A 25,145-nucleotide genomic window follows, 5' to 3' on the forward strand; every position below is an offset into this window, starting at 1 on the left:
TATGAATGCAGTGTGTGTGTGTGTATGAATGCAGTGTGTGTATATGAATGCAGTGTGTGTATATGCATGCAGTGTGTGTGTGTATGAATGCAGTGTGTGTATATGCATGCAGTGTGTGTGTATGTATGCAGTGTGTGTGTGTATGAATGCAGTGTGTGTGTATGAATGCAGTGTGTGTGTATGAATGCAGTGTGTGTGTATGAGTGCAGTGTGTATATGAATGCAGTGTGTGTGTGTGTGTGTATGAGTGCAGTGTGTGTGTGTATGAGTGCAGTGTGTGTTTGTGTATGTGTTGCAGAGCCTTGGTGGGGGTGGGCATTTTTATTATTTTTTTATTATTATTATTATTATTTTTTTTATTATTATTTTAATAAAAATGTTTTGTTATATTAATATTTTTTATTTTATTATTATTTAAATAATATTATTTTATTATTATATATATTTTTTTTTCGTCCCCCCTCCCTGCTTGATACATGGCAGGGAGGGGGCTTTCACTCCCTGGTGGTCCAGTGGCATTGGCAGTTCAGTGGAGGGGGGCTGGCAGGAAGCACTTACCTCTCCTGCAGCTCCTGTCAGTTCCCTCCTCCTCCGCGCCGGTCTGGTCAGCTCCCCTGTGCTCCCAGTGTAAGTCTATGACCCCGCGGCTCTCGCGAGACTTACACTGGGAGCTGACAGAGGTGCTGACCGGACCGGCGCGGAGGAGAAGGGAGCTGACAGGAGCTGCAGGAGAGGTAAGTAAACGTTCTCTGCAGCCCCCAGTCTGTATTATGGCAATCTAAATTGCCATAATACAGACACTGACTCGAGTATAAGCCGAGTTGGGGTTTTTCAACACAAAAAATTTATATACGGTATATGTTTCATATGTTAAACACATTGAAATATATAATACACTGTATTATAAATAGATAAGATGAAAAATACCTGTCATGTGGGTTTGCAATGTTTTGTTTATCAAAAGGTAATAAAGGTCGAATTCTGCAATGAACTCGAATGTTTCCTTTTAGCTCCTGCAATTATACAAAAAGTAACCTGTAACTATAAATTACAAATGAGGCCTCATTCACTTCAGAAAAGAGATATGAATGTTTTTTTCTAGTAACCCACGTTTGGTGCAATGTATAGTTCAGATTGCAGTCGTGTTTTGTCAGGTGGTTTATAATGAAGATTTATAATGAAGATTAATAATATCATTTTAAACAAAGGACAAAAAAAATCTTTATTGATTCAGCAGAATAAAAAAACAAAAGGATATACCAGCAGTAATATATCACAAGTAAAAAAATGTCCATCCTAAACTCATTTTAAGCGATCGACTAACAATCTGTCCCTGCATCTATACTGAATTTATTTAATATGTTAAAAACCTGCTGGGAAAAATGTATTCAATAACTTCCCCTTCAATTCTCCCTGTAATAAGTCTACTGGAATGTATTAATCAGATGGATACCATGACAGCTTTGATCATGTTGTAGAGCCCCAGATGGATTTTTCCCCTAAGTAAGTGGGTTATCATAAGAGCAGACATTAGTCAGGCCAACTACTTAGTTTTGTACCCCTCCCTGTCACTGGGGCCTCATTCCAGGGCCCTATATAGCCTTGTACTGCAGAGAGCCCAAGATGGAATATTTTCCCCAAGTACGTGGGTTAATCTCATAAGAGCAGACATTAGGCTGTTAGTGTAGGACCTGCCACAGATGGGGTTCATTGAGTATTAATAGTACTTTGGTGATTTACATTTAGGGTGTCTGAATATAATATTTACCCTTGGTTTTATTTACCACACAATTTTATTTTTGGTATGATACTGTTTGACACTACACAATTCTATTTAAATATAGCAGTGGAGCTGAGGGACCTGCTCAAATAGCTTACATGCTAGATGGAGTGGGGTGTAGTGACACAAAAGGTAAGGGTAGAAAAATAGGTTGCTAGAAAAATATTCACTGAGGGTTTAGTGTTTTCTTGAAAAAACTTTTTTTCATTTTTATTACAGTTGCAGGAGAGAAATCAAGTTGCGGGAAGGAAAAAAGCAAGAGTTTAAACTATATGCTTTTCTGAAGAAGTGAGTTTACAATTTTTTTTTTTTGAAGGAATGGAGACTGGGTGAAAAACGGAGAAGGGAGTTCCACAGCACTAGAGAAATCTTGAAGGCGAGCATCAGAGGTGGGAGAACAGACAGATGATAAACGTAGTTCTTCAGAAGAGCATATAAGTGCCTAGACGGGACATAAATGTTTATTAGGGAGAATTGGTAAATTGGAACAGCATTATTTAGAGATTTGTAAGCAAGTACCAGAATCTTAAATTGAGCCCTATATTTTACAGGAAGCAAATGTAGGGACAGACAGAGGGGGGAAGCTTATATATATTGGAGCCCTGGTGATGCACCCGGTCATACAACGTTGAAGCAAGGTACAATAGTTTTTTTGTGTGTATATATATATATATGAATTTTGGCCCACCCTGTATGTGTGTGTGTATGTATGTATCTATATATATATACATATTTTTATATATATATATATATATATATATATATATATATATATATATATATATATATATATAGTTAATACAATGTTAAACAAAAATCTGCACACCAGTCAAGCTATAAGATGTGATGTTACAACCGAAAAGGATTCTGGGTGGGCATATGCAAATTAGTTTAACAAAGAATCACATTTTTGCCTCATTCCATTTTAAACATGGATTATGGCTTGGCTGGTGTGCAGATTTTTGTTTAACATTGTATTAACTATCCACAGACTTCAGGTGGAAGGGGTTTTCAATCACAATTTTTCCCCACCATAGCCTATTTGGATATATATATATATATATATATATATACTCGAGTATAAGCCGACCCGAATATAAGCCGAGGCCCCGAATTTTACCCCCCAAAACTGGGAAAACTTATTGACTCGAGTATAAGACTAGGGTAGGAAATGCAGCAGCTACTGGTAAATTTCTAAATAAAATTAGATCCCCAAAAAATTATATTAATTGAATATTTATTTACAGTGTGTGTATATAAGGAATGCAGTGTGTGTGTGTATGAATGCAGTGTGTGTGTGTGTATGACTGCAGTGTGTGTATGACTGCAGTGTGTGTGTGAGTGCAGTGTGTGTATGTATGAGTGCAGTGTGTGTGTATGAGTGCAGTGTGTGCATGTATGAGTGCAGTGTGTGTATGAATGCAGTGTGTGTGTGTATGAGTGCAGTGTGTGTATGAATGCAGTGTGTGTGTGTATGAGTGCAGTGTGTGTGTATGAGTGCAGTGTGTGTATGAATGCAGTGTGTGTGTGTATGAATGCAGTGTGTGTGTGTGTGAATGCAGTGTGTGTTTGTATGAGTGCAGTGTGTGTTTGTATGAGTGCAGTGTGTGTATGAATGCAGTGTGTGTGTGTGTATGAATGCAGTGTGTGTATATGCATGCAGTGTGTGTGTGTATGAATGCAGTGTGTGTATATGCATGCAGTGTGTGTGTATGTATGCAGTGTGTGTGTGTATGAATGCAGTGTGTGTGTATGAGTGCAGTGTGTATATGAATGCAGTGTGTGTGTGTGTGTGTATGAGTGCAGTGTGTGTGTGTATGAGTGCAGTGTGTGTTTGTGTATGTGTTGCAGAGCCTTGGTGGGGGTGGGCATTTTTATTATTTTTTTATTATTATTATTATTATTTTTTTTATTATTATTTTAATAAAAATGTTTTGTTATATTAATATTTTTTATTTTATTATTATTTAAATAATATTATTTTATTATTATATATATTTTTTTTTCGTCCCCCCTCCCTGCTTGATACATGGCAGGGAGGGGGCTTTCACTCCCTGGTGGTCCAGTGGCATTGGCAGTTCAGTGGAGGGGGGCTGGCAGGAAGCACTTACCTCTCCTGCAGCTCCTGTCAGTTCCCTCCTCCTCCGCGCCGGTCTGGTCAGCTCCCCTGTGCTCCCAGTGTAAGTCTATGACCCCGCGGCTCTCGCGAGACTTACACTGGGAGCTGACAGAGGTGCTGACCGGACCGGCGCGGAGGAGAAGGGAGCTGACAGGAGCTGCAGGAGAGGTAAGTAAACGTTCTCTGCAGCCCCCAGTCTGTATTATGGCAATCTAAATTGCCATAATACAGACACTGACTCGAGTATAAGCCGAGTTGGGGTTTTTCAACACAAAAAATTTATATACGGTATATGTTTCATATGTTAAACACATTGAAATATATAATACACTGTATTATAAATAGATAAGATGAAAAATACCTGTCATGTGGGTTTGCAATGTTTTGTTTATCAAAAGGTAATAAAGGTCGAATTCTGCAATGAACTCGAATGTTTCCTTTTAGCTCCTGCAATTATACAAAAAGTAACCTGTAACTATAAATTACAAATGAGGCCTCATTCACTTCAGAAAAGAGATATGAATGTTTTTTTCTAGTAACCCACGTTTGGTGCAATGTATAGTTCAGATTGCAGTCGTGTTTTGTCAGGTGGTTTATAATGAAGATTTATAATGAAGATTAATAATATCATTTTAAACAAAGGACAAAAAAAATCTTTATTGATTCAGCAGAATAAAAAAACAAAAGGATATACCAGCAGTAATATATCACAAGTAAAAAAATGTCCATCCTAAACTCATTTTAAGCGATCGACTAACAATCTGTCCCTGCATCTATACTGAATTTATTTAATATGTTAAAAACCTGCTGGGAAAAATGTATTCAATAACTTCCCCTTCAATTCTCCCTGTAATAAGTCTACTGGAATGTATTAATCAGATGGATACCATGACAGCTTTGATCATGTTGTAGAGCCCCAGATGGATTTTTCCCCTAAGTAAGTGGGTTATCATAAGAGCAGACATTAGTCAGGCCAACTACTTAGTTTTGTACCCCTCCCTGTCACTGGGGCCTCATTCCAGGGCCCTATATAGCCTTGTACTGCAGAGAGCCCAAGATGGAATATTTTCCCCAAGTACGTGGGTTAATCTCATAAGAGCAGACATTAGGCTGTTAGTGTAGGACCTGCCACAGATGGGGTTCATTGAGTATTAATAGTACTTTGGTGATTTACATTTAGGGTGTCTGAATATAATATTTACCCTTGGTTTTATTTACCACACAATTTTATTTTTGGTATGATACTGTTTGACACTACACAATTCTATTTAAATATAGCAGTGGAGCTGAGGGACCTGCTCAAATAGCTTACATGCTAGATGGAGTGGGGTGTAGTGACACAAAAGGTAAGGGTAGAAAAATAGGTTGCTAGAAAAATATTCACTGAGGGTTTAGTGTTTTCTTGAAAAAACTTTTTTTCATTTTTATTACAGTTGCAGGAGAGAAATCAAGTTGCGGGAAGGAAAAAAGCAAGAGTTTAAACTATATGCTTTTCTGAAGAAGTGAGTTTACAATTTTTTTTTTTTGAAGGAATGGAGACTGGGTGAAAAACGGAGAAGGGAGTTCCACAGCACTAGAGAAATCTTGAAGGCGAGCATCAGAGGTGGGAGAACAGACAGATGATAAACGTAGTTCTTCAGAAGAGCATATAAGTGCCTAGACGGGACATAAATGTTTATTAGGGAGAATTGGTAAATTGGAACAGCATTATTTAGAGATTTGTAAGCAAGTACCAGAATCTTAAATTGAGCCCTATATTTTACAGGAAGCAAATGTAGGGACAGACAGAGGGGGGAAGCTTATATATATTGGAGCCCTGGTGATGCACCCGGTCATACAACGTTGAAGCAAGGTACAATAGTTTTTTTGTGTGTATATATATATATATGAATTTTGGCCCACCCTGTATGTGTGTGTGTATGTATGTATCTATATATATATACATATTTTTATATATATATATATATATATATATATATATATATATATATATATATATATATATATATATAGTTAATACAATGTTAAACAAAAATCTGCACACCAGTCAAGCTATAAGATGTGATGTTACAACCGAAAAGGATTCTGGGTGGGCATATGCAAATTAGTTTAACAAAGAATCACATTTTTGCCTCATTCCATTTTAAACATGGATTATGGCTTGGCTGGTGTGCAGATTTTTGTTTAACATTGTATTAACTATCCACAGACTTCAGGTGGAAGGGGTTTTCAATCACAATTTTTCCCCACCATAGCCTATTTGGATATATATATATATATATATATATATATACTCGAGTATAAGCCGACCCGAATATAAGCCGAGGCCCCGAATTTTACCCCCCAAAACTGGGAAAACTTATTGACTCGAGTATAAGACTAGGGTAGGAAATGCAGCAGCTACTGGTAAATTTCTAAATAAAATTAGATCCCCAAAAAATTATATTAATTGAATATTTATTTACAGTGTGTGTATATAAGGAATGCAGTGTGTGTGTGTATGAATGCAGTGTGTGTGTGTGTATGACTGCAGTGTGTGTATGACTGCAGTGTGTGTATGACTGCAGTGTGTGTGTGTGAGTGCAGTGTGTGTATGTATGAGTGCAGTGTGCATGTATGAGTGCAGTGTGTGCATGTATGAGTGCAGTGTGTGTATGAATGCAGTGTGTGTGTGTATGAGTGCAGTGTGTGTATGAGTGCAGTGTGTGTATGAGTGCAGTGTGTGTGTATGAATGCAGTGTGTGTGTGTATGAGTGCAGTGTGTGTGTATGAGTGCAGTGTGTGTATGAATGCAGTGTGTGTGTGTATGAATGCAGTGTGTGTGTGTGTGAATGCAGTGTGTGTTTGTATGAGTGCAGTGTGTGTTTGTATGAGTGCAGTGTGTGTATGAATGCAGTGTGTGTGTGTGTATGAATGCAGTGTGTGTATATGCATGCAGTGTGTGTGTGTATGAATGCAGTGTGTGTATATGCATGCAGTGTGTGTGTGTATGTATGCAGTGTGTGTGTATGAATGCAGTGTGTGTGTATGAATGCAGTGTGTGTGTATGAGTGCAGTGTGTATATGAATGCAGTGTGTGTGTGTGTGTGTATGAGTGCAGTGTGTGTGTGTATGAGTGCAGTGTGTGTTTGTGTATGTGTTGCAGAGCCTTGGTGGGGGTGGGCATTTTTATTATTTTTTTATTATTATTATTATTATTTTTTTTATTATTATTTTAATAAAAATGTTTTGTTATATTAATATTTTTTATTTTATTATTATTTAAATAATATTATTTTATTATTATATATATTTTTTTTTCGTCCCCCCTCCCTGCTTGATACATGGCAGGGAGGGGGCTTTCACTCCCTGGTGGTCCAGTGGCATTGGCAGTTCAGTGGAGGGGGGCTGGCAGGAAGCACTTACCTCTCCTGCAGCTCCTGTCAGTTCCCTCCTCCTCCGCGCCGGTCTGGTCAGCTCCCCTGTGCTCCCAGTGTAAGTCTATGACCCCGCGGCTCTCGCGAGACTTACACTGGGAGCTGACAGAGGTGCTGACCGGACCGGCGCGGAGGAGAAGGGAGCTGACAGGAGCTGCAGGAGAGGTAAGTAAACGTTCTCTGCAGCCCCCAGTCTGTATTATGGCAATCTAAATTGCCATAATACAGACACTGACTCGAGTATAAGCCGAGTTGGGGTTTTTCAACACAAAAAATTTATATACGGTATATGTTTCATATGTTAAACACATTGAAATATATAATACACTGTATTATAAATAGATAAGATGAAAAATACCTGTCATGTGGGTTTGCAATGTTTTGTTTATCAAAAGGTAATAAAGGTCGAATTCTGCAATGAACTCGAATGTTTCCTTTTAGCTCCTGCAATTATACAAAAAGTAACCTGTAACTATAAATTACAAATGAGGCCTCATTCACTTCAGAAAAGAGATATGAATGTTTTTTTCTAGTAACCCACGTTTGGTGCAATGTATAGTTCAGATTGCAGTCGTGTTTTGTCAGGTGGTTTATAATGAAGATTTATAATGAAGATTAATAATATCATTTTAAACAAAGGACAAAAAAAATCTTTATTGATTCAGCAGAATAAAAAAACAAAAGGATATACCAGCAGTAATATATCACAAGTAAAAAAATGTCCATCCTAAACTCATTTTAAGCGATCGACTAACAATCTGTCCCTGCATCTATACTGAATTTATTTAATATGTTAAAAACCTGCTGGGAAAAATGTATTCAATAACTTCCCCTTCAATTCTCCCTGTAATAAGTCTACTGGAATGTATTAATCAGATGGATACCATGACAGCTTTGATCATGTTGTAGAGCCCCAGATGGATTTTTCCCCTAAGTAAGTGGGTTATCATAAGAGCAGACATTAGTCAGGCCAACTACTTAGTTTTGTACCCCTCCCTGTCACTGGGGCCTCATTCCAGGGCCCTATATAGCCTTGTACTGCAGAGAGCCCAAGATGGAATATTTTCCCCAAGTACGTGGGTTAATCTCATAAGAGCAGACATTAGGCTGTTAGTGTAGGACCTGCCACAGATGGGGTTCATTGATGTTGTGGCAGGCCTATGCATTGTATGATCATATGCTGTAACTAAACCCCCATTATTTTTGCCTAGATTAGGTGTTTTTAAAAAAAACAAAAATAATAATAAAATCTGTGAGTTTTGAAGTTGCTGTTTAGTGGATAAGTGCGTGCGCTGGATCTTGTGTATGGTATAAATTGGCCCCAGCAGCACCCCATTTATAGGTTAGTGCAGCCACCTGGTTTCACACATATATATATATATATATATCCATAGGCGTGCGCACGGGGTGTGCCGGCTGTGCCTGGGCACGCCCTAATTCCCGTGGCCTGCGCATGGATCGAGGCCGGCAGGGGAGATCACAGGTGCTGGCTGTTAGTTAATGAAGACCAGGAAAAGGTAGACACGGGTCTGTTAGTTAATGAAGACCAGGAAAAAACAGACATTTTAAATAACTATTTTTCTTAATAGTTAATGTAAATAAAGCTCCGGGACCTGACGGTATTCACCCATGAGTACTTAAGGAACTAAGTAGGGAAATAAGCGAACCACTGTTTTTAATTTTTCAAGATTCTTTTGTTTCAGGTATTGTACCGGAGGATTGGAGGAAGGCAGATGTTGTTCCTATATTTAAAAAGGGTTCAAAATCCTTGCCTGGAAATTATAGACCTGTGAGCTTAACTTCTTTGACTGGGAAAATATTTGAAGGGCTATTAAGGGATAATATTCAGGAATTCATTGGGAAGAACTTTGTTATTAGCAATAATCAGCATGGTTTTATGAAACATAGGTCATGTCAAACTAACCCAATTGCATGCTATGAAGAAGTAAGTAGAAGTATAGATCAGGGTGTTGCAGTGGATGTGATCTACTTGGATTTTGCCAAGGCATTTGATATGGTTCCTCACAATAGGTTAGTCTTCAAACTAAAATAAATTGGTCTAGATGATTATTCTTGTTCTTGGGTAGAACATTGGCTTAAGGATAGAGTACAACGAGTTGTCATTAATTGTAAATTTTCAGGCTGGACAAAAGTGCTTAGTGGTGTTTTAAGACCGCTTCTTTGTAACCTATTTATAAATAATCTTGAAATGGGCATTGAAAGCCATGCTGCGGTGTTTGCAGATGACACAAAACTCTGTAAAGTAATAAAATGTGAGCAGGATATTGCTTTGCTGCAGAGGGATTTGGATAGATTGGGGGATTGGGCACTAAAATGGCAAATTAAATTTAACGTAGAGAAATGCAAAGTTATGCTCTTCGGGGTCAAGAATGCACAAGCAACTTACACCCTAAATGGTTGTGGATTAGGGATAACCACACACTAGAAGGATTTGGGAATTGTTATAGACAACAAATTAGGTAGCAATATGCAATGTCAATCTGCGGTTGCTAAAGCCAGTAAGTTTTGTCATGTATAAATAGGGGCATAAATTCTCGGGATGAAAATATAATTTTGCCTTTTTATAAATTGCTGGTAATGGTATGCTGTGCAAGTTTGGGCACCTGTTTTAAAGAAGGATATCATGGCACTAGAAAAAGTGCAGAGACGAGCTACAAAATTGATAAAAGAAATGGAGCATTTTAATGCCAAAGAAAGGTTAAAAAATTGAAATCTCTTTAGTTTGAAAAAACGGCGCCTCAGAGGGGATATGATAACATTATATAAATATATTCGGGGCCAGTACAAACCATTATCTGGAAATCTATTCCTAAACACATTTAGGCTGGAAGAAAGGAGATTTCATCTAAGGCAAAGAAAATGATTTTTTACAGTAAGAGCAATAAGGATATGGAATTTTCTGCCTGAAGAGGTGGTTTTATCAGATTCCATACAGATGTTTAAACTGAAATTGGATAAATACTTGCAAAAACATAACATACAGGGATATAATTTCTAATTAGTGGGGTAATGGCTGCTTGATCCAAGGAGACACCTGACTGTTTTGGGGTCAAGAAGGAATTTTTTCCTAGTTTGTTGCAAAATTGGAAGCGCTACAGACTAGGTTTTTTGCCTAGACAGCCGGTCACTTCCTCCCAGCTCCCTCCGTGCAGGAGGGAAGAGACAGGCTGTGAGGACGTGAGAGCCATGCCGACTCCCAGCAGCCACAGCCACCCTCCTGCAAAAAAAAATAAGAAACATTAGCTATGTGTTTATGTCAGTATGTATGTATGTGTCTTTGCCTGTGTGTATGTATGTATGTATGTATGTCAGTATGTATATGTATGGCAGTATGTGTATGTATATATGTATATATGTCAGTATGTGTATGTCTGTCTGTCTGTATGTATGTATCTATCTGTATGTATGTGTATGTATTTCAGTAGGTATGTAAGTGTCTGTATGTATGTGTATGTATTTCAGAATATATGTTTGTCAGTGTGTGTGTGTGTGTATGTCTGTATGGGTCTGTCTGTGTGTGTTTGTCTGTCTGTGTAAATGTATGTATGTCTGTATGTATATGTATTTCTGTATGTCAGTATGTGTATGTCTGTCTGTATGTATGTCTGTGTGTATCTGTATGTATGTGTGTGTATTTCAGAATGTATGTATGTGTATGTATGTCAGTATGTATGTCTGTATGTGTGTGTGTGTGTTTATGTATGTCAGTATGTATGTATGTATATTGTGACAGAACCAACTGCCTGTGAAATACTTTTATTGTTCCCTCATTTGTCTGTTTATTTGGCTATTTCCTTGTCCGTACGGTCCCCACGCTTGTTTCTGTTTTACCAAACAATTCACGAATGCCGGTCACCCAGAATGGAAGTGCGCTGCTGGTTAACCTATTGGCCTCATTAGAACATTGTGGTTAACCGCAGACACTTCCTAATTGTCGAATGCCGACTGGGGGGTCGTCGTTCGTATGCCAACCACGAGGCGGGGGCCATCATGGACATACGAATGCTCAGCAGTGTTCGATGATTTCATGGAACTAAAAATGAACACCGCTGAAAGTCGCCGTCCTCCCTTCTTCTATTTTTACAGTATACAAACGCTGGTCCGTTCGGTAGTTTCTTTTCACAAATAGACTTATCACAGATAGCTGTGCTATGGAGCCCATTCATATAACGAAAGACTATGTGAAAGACTTTGGCTCCATGGAGATTGAACTGTGTGTATTGGATCTGAGCGCCATTTGGTAATAATGTGCGCTCAGATCCAAGCTATCTGGGGATGTGTTGAATGTATCTATTGTGTTTGGTAGTTCTTGTATTATGTATTTTTATTTGTTTTCACTATTCTGTATAAAATGGAGTTTGGCCTCTGTCCTCAGAGATAATTGAGTTACTTCCCAATTAGCTCCAGGACAGAGAGGAGGGTCCTATACTGTAAAAGAGGAGTGGTTATGTCTTGCACCCTGTGATTGACTAATGTACAATATGTGTCCCAGTTTTCGACCAGGTCCCCTAGGCGAGTGTCCACCTGGTGGAAAACCTGCATAAATACCGGGCAGGTAGCCCATAATAAACCAAATTCCTGTTTTACCCTCAATACGGAGCCTCGTCTCATACTTGGAGGGAATTGCTACTGTGGATTATTCGTTTACCTGTTCCAGGAGAAAATGATTGTGTATGTTTCCAGTTCGGTGGGTTCGAGTGTTCGTGAGTTGCTGCTCCCTTCGAAAGGTGAATCTTCCGAACGGTATTAACCCTTATTACACTGGGTTATACCATAACATATATGTATGTGTATGTATGTATGTCAGTATATGTATGTATATATCTGTCTGTCTATGTCTGTCATTATGTATGTATGTATGTATGTCTGTATGTCTGTCAGTATGTGTGTGTGTATATGTATGTCCTTATGCGTGTGTGTGTCTGTATTTATGCTAGTGTGTCTGTTTCAGGATGTATAGGAATTAATTCATATTTTGTTTCAAACTATAGTCCAGCCCCCAACAGTGTCTCAGGGACAGTGAACTGCCCCCTGTTAAAAAGTTTCAGGTCCCCTGCTCTAGAGACTTTTCACTTAACTTGTGACGACAAAGTCAAAATAAAACAATCACATAGTAAAATCATATAAAAACAAACAATCACAAAATACATTGTTAAAAAAACAACACAATATTACTACAATATTGCTGGCAAAAAGACCACTAGAAATGTGTCAGTATATGCCCAGAAGAAAGCCCTGAGATATGTGCTGCATAAAAAAAAATCTACTTTGTGTGTCCATTTTAATTTCTGTGATTGCTATTAAACTTAGAGACCAAATACACTAAACATTCTGCTTGAAAATTGTATTGTTTTCCAGTATTTAGTGACTTGAAAAAAAAGTTTAAATTCTACACTTTTAATGTGCTCTGCAAATCAGAGTAGAGTATTTTGGTTAACTGCCCTAATAATTATAGATAAAACTTTTTTTTAAAGATATGTTAAAGCTCTATCTTTCCTTTAAAAAAGGGTGGATGCATTAAGCTTGAAAGATAGAAATTATGTCTTAACAAAACTCCCACCCAAATGTAAAAATTACGGCCCCATCTTTTAATTGAATGCAGACAAAAAGATGTTCGCCAAAATTCTAGCAAACAGACTAAAACCCCTTCTGACCTTATTAGTCTCCTCATTAGTCTCAGCAAAGCAGGCTCGGTTTGTGCCTGGACATCAAACAGGAGACAATAACAGAAGGTTCCTGGACCTTTTGGACCTCATGAGATTGAGGGAGACATCAGGAATTCTGCTCGTGCTCGACATGGAGAAGGCATTTGATTGCCTCCATTGGGACTATGTGACATCAGTACTGCGCAAAATTGGCATCCCTGACAAATCTCTCCACACTGTTCTTACACTGTATTCAGTACCCTCTGCAAAAGTCATGAATACAGGTTTTACATGTAGAAGTTTCTATTTCTCCAATGGAACACATCAAGGCTGCCCCCTTTCCTGGATTTTTTTTATCTTGGCTCTAGATACCCTGCTAAAAAAAAATATAAACGAGTAACAAAATCACGTGTATCAAGACTCCCCAGAGGGAACAAAAAAAATTGCACTGTTTGCGGACGACGTGCTGCTTCTATTGCCGAACCCATAGAATACCTTATCATCAATATTGACACTGCAAACTGAATTTGGAACCGTATTTTATTACAAGAATAACATAGCTAAAACACAAGCTCTGACGATAAATATACCTAGACAAGTCAAACTGCAGTTATCCCAGACTTTCACTTTTAACTGGAGAAACGCAATACCTGGCGGTGCAACTCACCACTTCCAAATGCACATTGATACAACACAATTATTTAAAATTACTAACCAAATTGCAAAACATGATAGACAAGTGGGAACACGTTAACATGTCTTGGATAGGCCATATAAATACGATAAAAATGATGGTGCTGACTCAGATACTATTCCTCTCCTGTACCCTCCCAATTGAAGTATCTAGCCCAATCCTGGCCACGTTTCAGAGGCTGTTGAATGCACATGTATGGAAGCACAAGCATCCAAGACTATCGGAACACAGTATTGGAATAAATTTCACGTGGCGGGTTGGGGGTACCAATTATCCAAAAGAACTATGTAGCCACCTTACTGGCCCAAATTGTGTCCATCACCGCATTCTTGAACCCACCACTGTGTTATCTGCTTGAAAATTCCATGATCTCTCCCCACTCAATGTTGGAACTGATCTGGGTTCCCTGAAATAGGCAACCCCCACAGCTAAAGCCACTAACCACAACTAAATTGTCCCTGAACACATGGAGCATACAGGCCAAGCGGCAATGTTTCCCTATATAACTGGCGCCCCTGACCACCCTGACATATTTTATGACAGGTCTACCACTAAATACATGGTTGGCGTGAGGAGTGATAAAAGTGTCCCAATTGATATATAATGGAGAAGTGTTGTCGTTTCTAGACATATGCAATGCCTATAGCCTCCCATCGAGGGAGATATTTACGTACTTTAGAATGAAACATATTCTACAACAAAATGTAACACTAACAAAATCGCACTATCACAGAATTATTTTCAAAAACTATGGAATGGTACACCAAGAACCACCAGCAGTCTGTTACAGTTCACTCATGAACCAAATCAGATCTGATAAGCTAAACTATATGACACAGTGTAAAAAATAATTAAGCCAAACATTTACTATTCAGCAATTGCAGGCAGCATTCTTACACACAAAAAAAGCTACACACTGTCTAGAGCACTTGAAAGCGGCATATAAAGTCTGGCTAAAGTCTTGACCACGCAAAGGCTGGCACACATATACCCGGGGGCATCACCAAAATGATGGAGATGTGGAGACCATACAGGCTCTTTGAGTCATTTTTTCTGACACTGCCTAAAGGGTCATTTCTGGTCTAACATTAAAGATCTCATACAAGTTACGGGGGGATGCACGCTCCCCCTAAGCCAGCATGCATATTTACTACATATGTTCCCACAACATGTAGGGACCCACGAAAGATCAATGATGATCCACACCTTAATAGCAGCTGCATGCAGCAGGTCACAGGAAACAAAAAGAACCACCACCCATAGGTGTGTGTTAACCAAACACATATTTATGAAGAAATGTTGCATAGGATAGCAGGTAAAAAGGAGATATGTATTTGGTTTAAATGGCAGACTCCACAGGTTAAAGACCCAAGGTGAAAAACCACACTGATAAAAAAAAAAAAAAGGGCGTTGCTGCATGGGTGGGGATGGTGTGCTCTTTGTTCTCATGATTGTCTGATCGAGGGTTTGACTGTCAGAATGTGGTACTAGTGGGAAGTTGGGTTTCACTGTAGGGGGCATCCCTGTAAAAGATCATAAGAAAGCTGACGCGGCATCGAGGCTTTGCATTCCGCAAATACCTGGAAGTTGTTCATACATTATATTAGCGACTGGCAGTAGGTGCAGCCGCAAACTAAAATCCTAAACCTGTAGTATAAGAAATGGCGCATAGGATATACCTGCAAGCTCTATGTTTTATATCACCACCTGGCTGTTACCTGCTAACCCCTCCCCTCTTTTCCCCCTCTCCCTTTTGTCCACCTCTCCTCCTTTTCGCTTACAGTGATTTACAGGTGAAGGTCACGTGTAGATGTGTTATATAAATACTATAACAAGTCCACAAGTTTATCCGCCAACTAACTTGTTAGATTTATTGTTACAATCCTATGTGTTGTGGTTATGTGTTGTGATTTAATAGTTGACACATTATGTCTCTGTGAAATAATGCATTGTCATTGTGGAACCTGTTTACCTTTTGTGCCTGATGTAAAACCCCAATAAAAAATATTAATGAAAAAAAAAATGATGTCTTAACAAATGCATAGTAAAAATATTTTAATTGCTTTAATATTTAGGCTTGATCTTTAAATTGTAAAATATTATTGTCATTATTTAAGAAAAATGCCTATTGTAAAAGCAAAAAGAATGAAACTAAAGCTGTTTTTAGTTTAAATATATATGATTCAAACAATATGTGCGTTGGTTAACCTAAATACTTACAATTAAGTTGTTGTGTAGTTCTTTTCTTCTTTGCTTTTCTTTATTATATTTTTCATTTACATTTTGGAAAGAGTCTTGAAGCATTATATATCTAGTTTGAATATCTAAGACACAACGAAAGGAGAAATATTACAGCATTAAATCTTGCAATTTATGTTATTTTCAGTGTATTTATTAACATTTATAATTTCCATTCTCTGTAAGTAATAGGACCAAATAGGAATGAGAAGAAGAATGAAAACAAAAATCCCCTGTAAGTTCTGTCCAGTTATATTGGCCAGGTAATCATAATCCTCACTAGTGTTTTGATGCTTCTCATTCACACACAATATACATTACATGCATCCTTCATCCTTGACATCCTTACAACTTGGTGTGCTTGAGGTTTAGGTTGATGTGCCTCATTTGTGGCTGTGTGTATTACCAGTGATGCAAATTGCAAGACTCTCAACCCCTCACACCAACGTCACCCACAATGTCCATCCAATGTTGGAAAAACTAGAAAATATCTTCAGAGATCATTCTAAAGTGGTTGTGGCTTCTATGAAGACACATGCAATGAGAGAAAGTTCCCAGCCACATGAATCATGAAAATGAGTTTTAGATGATGAAAAAAAGATTTTTCTGAGTACAGTATAGTGGTGTGACAGAGTGAGTCAGTTTTAGAAGTTGGCATTAGGGGAATACAAGGTATAGATAGGTATTTTAAAGTGAATGTAAACTTTAAACCAAATATCCCTTCGATATCGATCCCGAGCATACAGCCCCTCGGTGAACTGTAACCTGCATCTGCACCCTGCAAGAGAACCAAGCGTTTATTCCAAGCAGCACTGCTCTCCACACGATCCCACCAACCAGCTACCCTTTGGCTAGATCATAAACACACATTTTTGCAAGCTGACCATAACAGGGATCGTGGCAACAGAAACCTGGCATCTCCAAGCCACCACCTGTATTGGATCCAAGTACTCCCAGTACCCTTCTAGTCTGGTGAGATCTTACCATTATCATCTATATTTTTTTTCTTTGTTTTTAATCATTTTTTCATTTTATAAAGACATTTGAGTACTCAAAAGGAATTTTTTATATGACACTTTATTTTTCTATCTTTTTTTCATTTTTTTCCACCTTTTTTTTCTTTTTCAGTTTTTAGTTTTGTCTTTTTTTCAGTTCCCATAACTCTACTATTGACTGGCACTGCAAGTGCATCATACACAATTACAGTGTGGTCTTTGGGATCTGGTCTCTTAAACATATTTACTAAGCAGTTATTTATGCAGACAGTTTACAGAACATATGAATTATCCACTTGCAATAATTTCTGTATGTACTATATATGTAATTGTTGAGTGAATTTATACAATGATTTAATTTAATGGATTATTTTCATCTGATCTACAAATATTGGCTATATCTTTTATATATATATATATATATATAATCAGTGTACAGAATGCAGTCAGCAATCTTTATGTAAATATATTTGTACATATTATCAATTCTCTTTTTTTGATTGAAGTGATGCACAAATTAATTACCTTGCATAGTATATAAATTAAATACTTTTACTCAGCATCAGATTTGGAGTGCAGTATTAATATTTAGTTTTTTGTAAACTTGTATTATAAGTTAAGGTTATATATAAAGGTTATTGAAGATGTGTGGAACAGGGGTGAACACTTATGTGTATAAGTTCAAATGTTTAATGTGGGTGAGTGGGACTTGACCCTGAATTTAGCACCAATACTCTCTCTCCTTACTATATATTTAAGCCACACAAAAATAAAGTATTCTAACCCTTTCCCAAGTTCTCCTGTGGATGTTTACTTTACTGATTTGCTCCAACTTACTCATTACAGCATATAAGAGGACATATAAGTTGGCAAATACATGTTTTCAACATGCAAGAGTTCTGGCCCAATTATGATACTCCATGTTATAGTCTCAAGTGGAGATCAGGAGAATGTAAGGAAGATTGGTCTGCCTGCACTAACTGGTTGGCCCCGTCAAATACTTTGGCCATATCCATATCGTGGACTTGAAATCATGGCTGTGCATGTTACATTTGTGAAGAGACCAAACATAAGTATGAAGTAATTTATACAGTTTTTTTCTGTCTGTTGAGCTACCTGTATTGTCCTGGTAATTTCCTAGGGGAAAGGGGGTGTTTTAACCTCCTTTTCATCGATTTGATTATTTCTTGCAAATATATATTCTCTTATGTTAATGTTTAAACTATATTCTTGATAAAGACCCATTTAGGTCGAAACATTGGGTGGCACTCCTTGAAACACTCATCTAAGAAGGTGAACTATTTGTTTTTCCGTGCATTCTTGTTATATGTTTTGTATTTATGTGATATCAGAATTTTGCTTTGTTGATTATTAAAGTCATAGATATTACACAATTTCTTCAAGCTATCATATTTTACAGTGGGAATTTTCTGAAATATGAGATTTTTATGTGAATAATTAATAAAAGATCTTCTGTTATAAAAAATAAGGTGTGCTTCTGGTTATACGAATGCATCTTGCAGGCCAAACTCTTCCATTACCAGGAGCTTTATTCTAACAAACCGGTTCAAAAGATTTTTTGCAAAGTTTAGTGTTAAGCTATTTTCAAACAGTTTAACACTTGAATGAGGATTCCCAACAGTCTGCAGCCCAGCCCACGCTGGTGGTATGGCTAAGATGGAGAGTACATTTTACCGTGTCTAGCCAGTGATAGGCTGTGGGTGTTTAGCTTCTGCATTAGCCGGAGTAGCACAGAGGAGTCATGCTGTAGGCAGGGCCGGATTAACATAGGAGCTGATGGAGCTGCAGCTCCAGGCCCATGGAATAGGCCAATTAAAAATTTTTTTTTTTTTACAAAAGTTGTGTTTTTTTTATAAAAAAAAATATTTTATTTTTTACACACTACTCTTATGTTTGCCACCTGACCGGTATTTTAAAGCACAGCCGGTATTTGAGGCTGCCTGGCCATGACGGTATTGCAGTAATACCAGCAATACAAATGCAAATATTTATAAATGGAGATTACTCTGCAATACCAGCACCAGCCAGTAGGGGTTATACTGAGTATGGAGAGAGGCAGGGATAGGAAGTTACAGCATCTCCCTGCCTCTCTCTACTCACTGATCCGTGAGGGAGCAGGTACACAGCACAGAGTCCAAACAGCACCTCACAGTCTGCAGAGACAGACTACAGCTCAGGTAAGTAAAGGATGGAGGAAAAGGCAGCAGGGACACGTGGGGACACTGAGACACAGACACTAGGGGACACTGAGACACTAGGGGATACTGAGAGACGTGGGGACACTGGAAAACATGGGGACACTGAGACACTAGGGGACACTGTGAGAAATGGGGATACTGAGACACATGGGGATGCTTTGAGACATAGGGAGACATTTTGGGACACGGAGACACTAGGGACATGGTGTCTCCATGTCCCCTAGTCTCCCAGTGTCCCTATGTCTTCCAGTGTCCCTAGTGTCTCAGTGTATCCACGTCTCCCATTGTCTGTGTCCCCATGTCTCTGTGTTTCTAGTGTCCCCAAATGTCTCTGTGTCCCCATGTCTCTGTCCACAAGTGCCCCATGTGTCCAAGTGTCTGTGTCCCCATGCCTCCCAGCCAGTGTCCCAAGTGTCTTAGTGTCCCCATGTCTCCCAGTGTCCCCTAGTCTCCCAGTGTCTGTGTTCCCCTGTCTGTGTCTCTAGTGTCTTAGTTCCCCCAAATGTCTGTGTCCCCATGTCTGTGTCCCTAGTGTCTGTGTCCCCATGTCTCTCAGTGTCCCTAGTGTCTTAGTTCCCCCAAATGTCTGTGTCCCTAGTGTCTGTGACCCCATTTCTCCCAGTGTCCCCAAATGTCTGTGTCCCCATGTCTCCCAGTGTCTCCAGTGTCTGAATGTCCCCATGCCGACATGGGGACACTGACACTGTGATACATAGGGACACTGATGCCAGGCTGGCCTTCCAATTCTTTTGGGCATCTTCGCCCCTTTTGGCAGTTCTGGTCACGTGATTCGCGTCAGTGGCCCACCCTTTTACCCCGCCCATTGATCTTCTGCTTCACTGGACACTGCTGTTAGGGGGTATGGATTTACTTGAAAGATGACAGCATAAATTAGAGAGAGATTAGCATTCAGTATGTGTTTTTCTATAGCTGCATCCTTTGAGTATAACCTCCAACACCAATTCTATCAGATACATGACGCTTGAGAGGTATGACTGTTTTAGTGTTTTTGGTCGATAAGATTCTGTAACTAGGCCCCATCATAATTGTCAGCACCAGGCCCACTGGGCTCTTAATCTGGCCCTGGCTGTAAGCTGCCAGTAACCATACAAAAAAAAACCAGTAGGATGGTGCCAGAATATTATGTCACCATAACTATTTCAGTCATAAGTTAGATTGTAAGCTTGTTTGAGCAGGGCCTTATTCACCTCTTAAAATATAGATAAAAAAGGGACAAAGTTTAAATAAAAACAGCAAAGAATAAAAATATATATAAGAAAAAGGGAAAAAGTAAAAAAATAAAAACAGCAAGGAGAAAAATATAAATTAAAAAAGGGACAAAGTTTTAAATAAAAACAGCAAAGTTATAAAAATATATGTAAGTAAAAGGGAAAAAAGATTTTAAATAAAAACAGCAAGATTAAATATATCAATATATATAAAGTTAGATTCTGAAATATTTGTACACATTTTTGTAAGAAACTTTAGAAATTGCAACCATTTTCATACACAGGTCCCCTTATTTCAGGAGCTCAACTGTTGGACAAATTAACGTAATCATAAATAAAAGAAAAAAAAAATGTATTTTATTAGATTTTAACTCCATATATATGTTTCCAAATCATTATATAAAAGCTGTGTGTCAACGTAAAAGATACAGTAATAATAACAAGGAGCACAATAATCAACTATAAGCATAATAAATGAAGGAGAGCATACAAATCATCTGTGGTTTAAAAACAATATTCATTGTTAGATAACTATCGCATAAAGTCCAAAAGTATATTACATTCTGCCCAATACTGTAGATAACAAAAAAATGAATAAATATGCATTGTCTTAGAGAAATTATTATATATTTGAACATAGTTTTTTATGCAAATACTATTTACTATATTATGGCTTCTTTCTAGTGTTTTTTTTTTGTCTAGGCTTCCTTATATGTCTTTTAAATTGTATGTTTAAATGTATTAATATGATGAATTAGGACAGTTATACATTCTAATATACAATGATGGATCCTGCATGTACACATATGTGAGATTTTTTATGAGACCACTGTATGAATGTATTTTATAACACACATTATTGTTTGGATTGTATTTTGTATGCATGGTATAATTGTATATATGAGTAACATCATACCACACAAACATTTTATGCTGGTGATTTGGGATTGCACCTAAGTGAGTAGCAATTAGATATCTAGAAATTACAGGAGTGTCATATGTTATATTTATATCTTCTAGCACCCACATTCTTGTTACTATTATAATTTGGGATAGAGTGACTAGTACTTCAGCAAGGGGAATCCGTTTTTTGAATGTGTTAAATTACACTTTTATGTCACAACTGGTACAAACATCAACTAGAAAGGATGCTTGTCTGGATCTCACTATAACAAACAATGTTGATCTTTTGACCAACATTCAAGTAGGGGAGCATTTGGGAAATAGTGATCACAATATGGTAATTTTTTTAATAAACTCAAAAAAGCAAAAGCACGTGGGGTATACTAAAACATATAATTTAAAAAAAGTAAATTTCAATAAGATTAGGGCAGCTCTACAACATATCGACTGACAAACTCCTTAGTGAAAAAAAACCCACTGGGGATAAATGGAAACTATTCAAACAAATATTAGAAAGGTACATTTATCAGTATGTACCATTGGGTAATAAATATAAAAGAAACAAATTGAAACCAATGTGGCTTAGTAGAGAAGTAAAACAATATATTAAACATAAGAAAAGGGCATTTAAAGCATTTAAATCGGACAAATCAGAGTCATCATATTTAAGCCAATAATGCCTGCAAAAAGGCAATTAAAGTGGCTAAACTAGAAAATGAGAAATTGATAGCCAAAGAATGCAAAACCAACCCCCAATATTTTTTCAAGTACATCAATTGTAAAAAAACAAAAAATGAAAGTGTAGGTACACTGGAAACAGAGATGAGTCTGTTAGCTAATGAAGACCAAGAAAAGGCAGAAATTTTAAATAACTATTTTTCTTCAGTATATATTAATGAGGATCCTATGGCAAGAGATATGCAAATGATTGCTGCAAAAAAACTTGCAGATAACTTGTGATTGGATGACTCGAGACAAGGTGCTACAGCAGTTAAAAAAAAAGAATGTAAATAAAGCTCAGGTGCCTGACGGTATTCACCCACGAGTACTTAAGAAGCTAAGTGGGGAAATAAGTGAACCTCTGTATTTAATTGTTGAAGATTATTTTGTTTCAGGTATTATACCGGAGGATTGGAGGATGGCAGATGTCGTTTCTCTATTTAAAAAGGGTTCAAAATCCTTGCCTGGAAATTATAAATATCTGTGAGCTTAACTTCTATGACTGGGAATATATTGAAGGACTATCAAGGGATAATATTCAGGAATTCATTGGGAAGAACTTTGTTATTAGCAGTAATCAACATGGTTTTATGAAACATAGGTCATGTCAAACTAACCTAATTGCATTATATGAAGAAGTAAGTAGAAGTGTAGATCAGGGTTTTGAGGTGGATGTGATCTACTTAGATTTTGCCAAGTAGCTGACAATAGGTTACTGTTCAAACTAAAAGACATTGGCCTAAATGTTCTTAGGTAGAACATTAGCTTGAACATAGATTACAGAGAGTTGTCATTCATGGTTAATTTGCAAGCTAAACAAAAGTGGTAAGTGGCGTCCCTCAGGGTTCTGTTCTGGGAATACTTCTATTTATTTAATTTATAAATTATCTTGATATAGGCATTGAAAACCAAGTTTCAGTGTTTGCAGATTACACAATACTCTGTAAAGTAATACAATGTGAGCAGGATATTGCTTTGTTGCAGAGGGATTTAGATAGATCAGTGGGACTTGGCACTCAAATGGAAGAGGACATTTAATGTAGAAAAATGCAAAGTTATGCACTTTGGGGTAAAGAATGCACAAGCGACTTACACTCAAAATTTTAGTGAATTAGGGATAACAACACATAAGAAGCACTTAGCAATTATTATAGACAACAAACTAGGTAACAACTTGCAATGTCAATCGGCAGTTGCTAAGTCCAGTCAGGTATGTATAAATAGAGGCATTACTTCTCGGGATGAAAATATCATTTTGCCTCTTTATAAATCACTGGTAAGACCACATATTGAATATGCTGTGCTATTTTGTGCACCTGTTCTAAAGAAGGATATTATGGCATTAGAAAAAGCGCAGAGGTGGGCTACAAAATTAATAAAACAAATTTAAAATTATTTAGTTTGGAAAAACAGCTCCCCAGAGGGGATACTATATCATTATACAAATATATTCGGAGGCCAGTACAAACCATGGTCTGGAAATCTACTCATAAACAGGACTATACATAGGGCACAAGGTTGTCTAAGGCAAAGTAAATGTTTGTTTTTCATAATAAGGATATCTAATTTTCTGCCTGAAGGGGTGGTTTTATCAAGGTCTATACAAGTGTTTAAACAGCAATTGAATGAATAAGTGCAAAAACATAATATCCAGGGATATCATTTTTTTAATTAGTAGGTTAATAGCTTCTTGATCAAAGGAGATCTCTGACTCCCATTCTGTGGTCAAGAGATATTTTTTTCCCAGTTTGTTGAAAAATTGGAGGAGCTTCAAATTGGCTTTTTTGGCTTCTTTTCCATCTACAGCAAAAACAGTTGTGAGAAAGGCTATATTTGATGGACGCATGTCTCTTTTCAGCTATGTAACTATTACTTGTTGCTGGTTCCTGTGTTACACCCTATTTTATATAGCCCCAAAAAGAGGGAATTAAGGGAAAGCTCAGCAGAGACTTTGTCTGTACCCTCAACTTTACTGAAGAGGTAGAGCAGAATACCCAAGTAGTTTATCCAATGTATGCTCTTGGTGGTGGTGCTGAGGTTGTATCAGAACCACTGCTTATTCATGTGTTTCCCCTTGTTTCACCATGTATTTAGTGTATTGTGCCCTGTTAGCCCGTTTGGGAGCGCCCATACGAACAGCACCCATTCGTCTCCCGAACAGGGACCATCTCGGTACCCCAATTAGAATGTTCACACCAATCAATAACAAGTGCAAAACCACAAGAGAAGTAATTAACGAGTGCTCCCCTGGGTGGCCGCCATTTCATATAGACGAACGCCAACCAAGGGGAGCAATCGTATCCCTGAAAGGAAGCACTTCCCTTGCCTGGTGGACGTACAGGAACCTCACGAGCGGAGACCGGTCGGGGAATGTATTTTTGTGGGGTTCCAATTGAGAGTACTACCACCTCATTTCTGATAAGCATTAGTCAACCAAGTGCTAGTTTAGAGGCTAGTATTGTTACAACAACTACTGCCACCAATGCAAATCCATTGCATTACTCCATCAGCTACATAGTGAAGGACTGAGGCCAATATATAGCGCCAAAGCAAAGTTTGTCATTACTTTTGTCCGTAAAAGGTCATCTCATTAATGCCAGTATGAACTAACATCTATGCAAAGACACCAAAAGTCTGTATTACTGAGGAAAGAAGCAGAAAGAGAAAGAACTAGATAGAGCAGGCAGCAGGTCCACTGGTGCTGTATCTGATTCTGTTAAACCAGCTACCACAATCGGTACCTCCTAGACTACTACCACCCTTGGGCAGAGCAGAGAGGATACTGAGCCAAGTGCCACTAGGCAACAGAGACAGACAGACTCCCAGTCCATATCATCCCAGGGGTATGTTCGCCAGCTCACTCTGGAACATTTTTGGGGGGATTTCATGACAGGTGCAGCCCATGGTGTCTGTGAATAGTGGAAACAGTGGAGGAGGTAAAACCTTAAAAATAAATTAGGTAGGCACATGTAAGAGGTAGTGACAGTGCCTCCAGTCCAGAGATGACCAAACTCCACAACTAATAAGCAATAAGAGAAAATACTGGGTATAGGTCTACAGTGCAGGCAGGTTCTTGATAAAGGCTCTGGTAGGAGCCAAAACAGTGCTGTTCATCAACCAATAGATTTGCCTGCACTTTGGACTTGTGCTCAGTTTTTTCTCTCAA

General features: G+C 38.0%; 1 protein-coding gene across 1 annotated transcript in view; it reads right to left on the minus strand.

The window, feature by feature from the left end:
• KIF25 (kinesin family member 25) overlaps positions 1 to 25,145 on the minus strand; it is a 132,009-nt gene that overhangs the window by 61,143 nt on the left and 45,721 nt on the right. The window contains exons 5-6 of the mRNA XM_063441780.1: positions 15,896 to 15,999; positions 7,674 to 7,759 (exon numbers count right to left, since the gene is read on the minus strand). Of these exons, the coding sequence (XP_063297850.1) occupies positions 7,674 to 7,759; positions 15,896 to 15,999 (190 nt within the window). The remainder of the gene's footprint in view (positions 1 to 7,673; positions 7,760 to 15,895; positions 16,000 to 25,145) is intronic.

Source organism: Pelobates fuscus, chromosome 2 (genome assembly GCF_036172605.1).
Source record: "Pelobates fuscus isolate aPelFus1 chromosome 2, aPelFus1.pri, whole genome shotgun sequence".
In the NCBI taxonomy this organism is placed as follows: Eukaryota; Metazoa; Chordata; class Amphibia; order Anura; family Pelobatidae; genus Pelobates; species Pelobates fuscus.